Source organism: Echinops telfairi, unplaced genomic scaffold, assembly GCF_000313985.2.
Source record: "Echinops telfairi isolate 266 unplaced genomic scaffold, ASM31398v2 ScPeMD7_7459;HRSCAF=8497, whole genome shotgun sequence".
NCBI lineage: Eukaryota > Metazoa > Chordata > Mammalia > Afrosoricida > Tenrecidae > Echinops > Echinops telfairi.
In genome coordinates, this window is record NW_022111359.1 from 4,200,191 (window position 1) to 4,207,321 (window position 7,131).

The 7,131-nt window shown below is 59.8% G+C and overlaps 1 protein-coding gene across 1 annotated transcript in view; it reads left to right on the top strand.

Annotated features, from left to right (window-relative positions):
• Positions 1–4,081, top strand: part of HMG20B (high mobility group 20B) — a 4,440-nt gene extending 359 nt beyond the window's left edge. The window contains exons 2-9 of the mRNA XM_004714273.3: positions 63–116; positions 438–546; positions 1,024–1,227; positions 1,802–1,922; positions 2,170–2,216; positions 2,478–2,550; positions 2,694–2,909; positions 3,372–4,081. Coding sequence (XP_004714330.1) covers positions 79–116; positions 438–546; positions 1,024–1,227; positions 1,802–1,922; positions 2,170–2,216; positions 2,478–2,550; positions 2,694–2,909; positions 3,372–3,517 — 954 coding nt within the window. The 5' untranslated portion in view covers positions 63–78 and the 3' untranslated portion in view covers positions 3,518–4,081. The remainder of the gene's footprint in view (positions 1–62; positions 117–437; positions 547–1,023; positions 1,228–1,801; positions 1,923–2,169; positions 2,217–2,477; positions 2,551–2,693; positions 2,910–3,371) is intronic.
• Positions 4,082–7,131: the final 3,050 nt, after the last annotated feature.

The window sequence follows — 7,131 nt, forward strand, 5'->3', positions numbered from 1 at the left end:
GGGGGCCCCGGCTGGGATCCTCCGAGGCACCCCCTACCTCCGCTCCCTCATCTGTGTTCCAGGTCCGGCCGAGCGGCCATGTCCCACGGCCCCAAGCATCCCGTGGCGGCCACCGCGTGAGTGCGGCGTCCCCTCCCCCGCCTGCCCTGCCTACGCGCAGCACCCCCACCCAAGCTCCGCAAACCCAAAGCCCCGCCCTCGGGGCCGTGGCTCCACCTCCTGGGGCAGGGCCTCTCTTGTCCCCCACTGATTCTGTCCTGCCCTCTTCCTAGGGGACCCCACCTCACCCTAGCTGACCCCATCCCCCGCACTGTCTATCCAGGCCCCCCCCCACGTGCCTCCTGGGCCCATGCCCTCTCACTGCCATCCCTAAAGGGAGGGGATTTGGGGGGACAGGAAGGGTGTTGAAGCATGACCCTGGTCTTTGGTGGCTCCAGGCCAGCAGGCGGCAAGACTCCAGGCCCGCATGGGGGCTTCGTGGTGGCTGTGAAGCAGGAGCGCAGTGAGGGCCTGAGAGCCGGGGAGAAGGGGCCCCATGAGGAGGAGGTGAGAGGCCCTGCACAGCTGGGGGCGAGGAGAGGTGCTTGAGAGCAAGATGCCTCTTCCCCTAGGCTGGGGTTGAAACATCCCTGGTGGCCCCGCCTACACCTCTGATTTCCCTGCCCCATGCTATTCGCCACGCCCTTAACAGGTCCCAGACTCCACTTTACTAAGGCTTCACTTCCCGGGTAGACGCACCTTTCCCCCTAGGAGCTCTTCCTCCAGCATCAAGCCGCTGGCACTCTCAGTCCACGCCCACAATGTGAGCCAACAGCGCCATCCCTGGTAGCAACCAGGCTGCCAATGCCTCTGGTCCTCCACTTCCTGCCCAGCACCGCCCACCCCCTCACCCTTTGCTCTGGTCCTGGAGTTCACCAGGCTTCTAACTTCGAACCAGCCCCGCCCCCCCACCTCTCTAGCTCCACCCACTCCTTCCCAGGCACGCCCTAGGCCGCCTCCCAATGCCTCAACTCTATTCTGCAGCCAGTGAAGAAGAGAGGCTGGCCCAAGGGCAAGAAACGGAAGAAGGTTCTGCCCAACGGGCCCAAGGCGCCCGTCACTGGGTACGTGCGCTTCCTGAACGAGCGGCGGGAGCAGATTCGCACTCGTCACCCGGACTTGCCCTTCCCCGAGATCACCAAGATGCTGGGTGCCGAGTGGAGCAAGCTACAGCCAGCCGAGAAGCAGGTGGGCCGGGATCGGCCACAGAGGGTCGCCTTCCCTCCTGGAGGGCTGACCACCTGTTTGCCTTGCTGGCATAGGACAGTTGTGAGGTTGGCACAGGGCTGGGCAGTGCTGTGGTACGTGGAGTCGCGATGAGTGAGAATCCTCAACGTGGCTGCACAGCATGTTGGAGCAGCAGGGTCATGAGCAAGAGCAGACCCAACCGTGGGGCGGGGGGCGGGGCTGGATTTTCATGAGAACCCTTCTGGCTTCCAGCCATTTCACAGTGGCAAAGTCCGAAAGACACTCCTGTCCCCGTTTGCACCCCTAAATGGGGTTCCCACGGGCAGAAACGGATGTGGCCGGTTGTCCCGGCATGAGGGCATGGAGTGCGGGGCCCCGGACTGACCCAAGTAAATTCAGGCTGTGGAGCGGTTTGTCAGGGTGGGAGTTGGGGGCTGGGGTGGAAGGGGAGGCCAGAGAGCTACGGGGTGACTTGTGCGCGCGCAGGTTGGGGAGTGAGGTCTTGGCCCGAGGGCAGTAGGGAGCCAGGGAAGGTTCAGGGGCCGTGGTGGTCACCCTTGGCCGGCCCTGCCAGCGGTACCTGGACGAGGCGGAACGGGAGAAGCAGCAGTACATGAAGGAGCTGCGCGCGTACCAGCAGTCTGAGGCGTACAAGATGTGTGCGGAGAAGGTCCAGGAAAAGAGGATTAAAAAAGGTGAGAGCCCCCAAGGCAGTGGGGACTCTGGGCTGAGCCTGGTGGCAAAGAGAGAGAGACCATCACTGGTTATGAGGGAGGAAGGGCCCTCTTCTCTGCTCCTGGGACACAGGGGCAGGGGTAGAGCTGGTAGAGACCCTGATCTAGGGTTCCCAAGGGGGAGAGGCAGGAGGGGGTTCCTGCTTGTGTGGAGTGTGGGGCCAATGGGGTGGGGAGGCTGATGGTACCCTCCCCGCTCTCCCACCAGAGGACTCCGGCCCCGGGCTCATGAACACGCTATTGAATGGACACAAGGTAAGTGCGCCCACCCCACCCCGCTTCTCCCCTCCTAAGAGGACACCAGGATCCTCGCTTCTGGGGGCAAAAGGTCTGGCTATTCTTGGGGCGTTCAGAGGCGGGCAGGCAGCCTCCTGGAGGAAGTGGGGTTGGTTGTCAGGTCCAAAGGGTAGCTATAGGAGATACTGTCCCCCCACCACCACCACCACCACCACCACAAGGGGCTATTTCAGGCAGAGGTGTAGCCGACCCCTAAAATGAGTTGTCTCTCCACCCCAGGGTGGGGACTGCAACGGCTTCTCCACCTTCGATGTCCCCATCTTCACTGAAGAGTTTTTGGACCAAAATAAAGGTGAACAAGGCCCTAGGGTAGCCGGCAGGTGCAGCCCCCGGAATGGGGGCTGGGTGTGGCCGAGGGGTGCTGGGCTGGGGGGGCGGTGGCCAAACCCCTCCCCTGGCCCCAGGCTGAACCTCGTTCCCACCCCCGACCCCCAGCGCGGGAGGCGGAGCTGCGGCGCCTGCGGAAGATGAACGTGGCCTTTGAGGAGCAGAACGCCGTGCTGCAGCGGCACACGCAGAGCATGAGCAGCGCGCGCGAGCGCCTGGAGCAGGAGCTGGCGCTGGAGGAGCGGCGGACGCTGGCCCTGCAGCAGCAGCTCCAGGCCGTGCGCCAGGCCCTCACCGCCAGCTTCGCCTCGCTGCCTGTGCCCGGTAGGAAACCCTGCTAGCCCCGCCCCTACTGCCCTGACTCCGCCCACACCTGCTATGAGCCCCGCCCCTGGCCACCCAGCTCTGCCCCGCCTCCCTTGAGTGGTACGAACCCCACAGCAGACCCTCTCGGCCCTCCCCCTCCCCCACCGGCCACCCCCTGAACCCCCCCTGGATCACCCAGCCTGAACAGGAGGGCCGGGAGCCTCCACCTTTGGACCACCTCAGACTCCGCCCATGCTGACCCTGGTCCCTCACACAATGCTTTCACCCAGCCCTGCGCCACGCCCTCTGGGACGCCACACACACACACGCACACACACACACCATGTTCCCTGAGTCCTTCTGGCCCTGCCTCCGCTGACCTTGGCTAAGTAAGCCCCATTGCACCCCACTCCCCTCATCCTGCCACCCGCTCTCTGAGAGCCCGCCCCAGGTGACATCTGCCCTGGGACCCCACCCCAGGCACCGGGGAGACGCCCACGCTCAGCACCCTGGACTTCTACATGGCGCGGCTGCACGACGCCATCGAGCGCGACCCCGCCCGCCACGAGAAGTTGGTCGTCCGCATCAAGGAGATCTTAGCCCAGGTGGCCAGCGAGCACCTGTGATGGGGGGGGGCTCCCCCTGTTCTACGAGGAGACCGCGTTGTGGCCGGCCCTCTGCCACCCGCTCTGTGGAGGAGGGGCCAGGGATCAACCCGATTCTGCACCTTGGGGGCTCCAGCACACACACCCCCAAGTAAATGTCTACAGCACCCCTCAGCTCTTACTTAACTTCTCAGCACCCCAGCCCAGCAAAAGCCCCCACCCAACCCATGGCCACAAGGGACCCAGCGAGCTTGCATGCCCCCCGGCCAGCCACACACTACACTTACCAGAGCGAGGACACCCCCCCTCCCCCGCCCCCACACGTGACTGCGTGACCCAGGGGGGGACAGGAAAAGGAGGCACAGCAATAAGGACCCAGGGCAGACAAAGGTCACCCCACAGTCCTAGGCAAGAGGACATGTAGCCTGTTGTCCTGTTCCAGAGCCAGCGTGCCTGACGGTGAGGGCAGGCAGATACTGACCAGCCCCGCCCCACGGCAGTGGAGGGACCCTCTTGGAGGCGGCCCCTACCGCCACTGCTTAATCCAGGCTTTTTCAATTAAAAAAAAGAGAGTTTCCATCAGGAGCTTGTGAGTGTGTTTGGGGGAGGGATGGGGCTGCAAGCTAATAGCACTGTTCCCTCTCTATCCCCTGGGGGGTCTCAGGCCTGCCCACCTACCTCTGCAAGAACTTTAAGGTGTGGGCTGCCCCCATTTCTCATGGGAAATGGGGCCCAGGCCCTGCAGAACAAGTGGGGCTCACCCTCCAACCCTGTGCTTCTGTGCCCGGGGTCTCTGCTCTGCTGCTGTGGGTGTGAGTGGCGGTGGGGACATGGAGCTGGACACTCCCATCCTTGTTTGGTCTTCCTGACCTGGGTTCAAATCCCTGATGGACCCCTTCTTGGCCCCACCACTAAGAAAGTGGGACAACACTTAGATTTTTCGTGTTTAATTGTGAGAAAATATGCAAATCGCTTACCACTTAATAAATACAATAAATAAGTAAATCCATTAAATACAGCAATTGCCAGTAAATAAATCATCAACCATTAGTTCCAAGAATACAGTTCAGTGGCGTTTAGTTCATCCTCAGTATTCCAGTTCCAGAATGTTCTCAAACACACCCCTCAACTCCAACCCCCCCACCCCCCCAAAAAAGGTCCTAAACACATTACCAAGAAAATCTGTCTTGGAAGAAGTACACTCAGAAGGTCACTTAGAGACAAGGATGACAAGAATTCGTCCCACGTTCCGTTGACAATCGGCCAGGTGAGACCCGTCCCTGGAGAAGAGCATCATGCTTGGTGAACTGAGGACAGCCCTAGACAAGACAGACCGACAGCGGTGACAATTGTGAGGAGGACACAGGACCGTGCTGCGTGGAGTTCTGCTGTATATTGGGTCACTGTGGGTCAGAACCAACTCCTAGCACCTAGCAGCCACGAAACCCATGGCCCACGAAACCCATGGCCCAGCCCTGGTGACATGATGGGCAGAGCTCCACTGCTCACTGAAAGGAGACCTACTGGGCAGCAGGTGGACTTTCCGGCCCAGGGGACTGGCCAAGAGGCCACGTGGCTGAGAGACTGAGGACCAGAGAGACCGGCTGCTGGTGGGGGAGAGGTGTTGCGGGAGAGGGGGGGCAGTCCTATTTACTGACCCTGACTCCTGGTGACCAATTCCCGTCCCTAAGAAACGCCCATCACTGTGAGTTTTGTCTGACAACAAATTCTGAACGCAGGCTAGAAGTAGGGGCCCTGGGAGGAACGTTGGTGTCAGAGACTAGGTAAAGAACGGTGCAGTGGGAGGCATGTCGGAGCTTGGGCACAGGGCGGTGGGAAAGCCAGAGGAGGTCAACTATGGGCCCCTCCATGTCTCCTTTTGCAGCCGTCTAAGGAACCACGCAGTGTTTCATTCTGTTGTACACAGGGTCTCTACACGTCCGAACTCACTCTGCGGCGCCTAATAAGAACGTGTCACAGCGATTGGTCCCCTCCCATCGGGGCAAAGGGGAGTGAAGGAAAGCAAAAACTTAAAAACACATTCTTTCGTCCACAGAAGGAAGGACCCACGGGAGCTATAGTCTCCTCAGGCCTGAGAGCAGAAGCACTAGATGGTGCCCAGCTACCACCCCTGGCCGTTTTGACCAGGGGCCCAATGGCAGGACCCGTTAGAGTGACACGAAATTGTAGACCAGCACTCAAGTGCATGGAACAAGGCTAGGCTTGACTGGCAGGACAGAGCTGGGAAGAACGCTCCACACGGCGACTCTGGGTTGCTGCCTGGTGCTGTGGAGTCCACTCTGACCCATCACGACCGGCGTACAACAGAACCAGGCACCACCCGTCCCCCACCATCCTCACAATGTGATGCTTGAGCCGGGAGATGCTGCCACTGTGTCCGCCCGTCTCCTCGAGGACCTCCCTCTTTTCTTTTGTTGCTGCCCCTCTATTTTACCAAGCATGGCATCCTCTCCAGGAACAGGTCTCTCCTGACCACGTGCCCACAGTCCGTGAGACAGCGTGCCACCATCCTGGCCTCGAAGCAGCATTCTGGCTGTACTTCAGCGTGGGGTCTGCTTGTTCTTTTGGTCGTTCGGGATGCTTTCAACATCCTCCGGCAGCGCCGTCATTCAAATACACCGGTTCTTCTTTCGTCTTCCTTGTTCAACTGCGACCATAGGGCACCCTTTTAGTCCCGAATGGACACCCCACACAGAGGTCACCCTTCAGTCAAAGACTAGATGAATCGATGAATCAAACAATCACAGGAGAAACGTTCTCCTTGGAACAATCAACTCCAAGCACTGGCTCCAAACGCAAAGCTGAGAAGGCAGAGAGGGGAAGGGGGTGGGAGTGGCGAGATCAGATGCTGGGCTGGCAGGCGGAACCGGGGAGGGGGCTGATCCACAGCTGGAGGGCCCCCAGGGCCAGGGAGCTGTTTGTTGAAATGGTAAACGGGTTTGCCGTGCAAACGTTCCCTAAGACACAAGAACACGTTCGGAACAGGAGCGAAAACCACCTGAGCGGGCAGTTCCCAGGCCCGACGGGGTCCCTGTGAGTCAGGATTGAGTGCGTCTCATACCACACCCTGAAGCAGACGCTGACACCTGCTCTTCATGGCAGTGTGGCTCGGGCACGTGGAATCAAGGAGCCAAGAGAAGAGTTCGAAGGGCAGCCCAAGAAGACACAGCTAAATAGTAGGATGCAATGTGCAAAGACCTAGAATTAGAAAACGGAACAGGGAAAGGCAGGTTCGGCATATCTGAAACTGAAAGAGCTCAAGAAAGAAGTTCAAAAAGAAAGAAAAAGTTCAATCCACCAGTTGTGAGCTTGAAACATTCACTCCATGGCTGTGGTAGTTACATAATCTGGTGTCAATTTGACAGGATTAGGAGTCAAGGGGCGGAGTCTGGCCTGTCAATCGAGATCTAGTAACCAATGAGGCCTTTGTATGGGCATGGCCTCCTGAGAATTCTGGGAACTCCGGGATTTCCTCCTCAGAGGTAGGAAACTCTCTCTGCTCACTCCCTTGGAGACTTTCCTGACAAGGCTGACTTGCTGTGAGACATCCCTGAGGAGAAGCCACATGGACCTACCCTGATGCAGCCCTGGGAACTGGAGGAGCCGCATGGAGA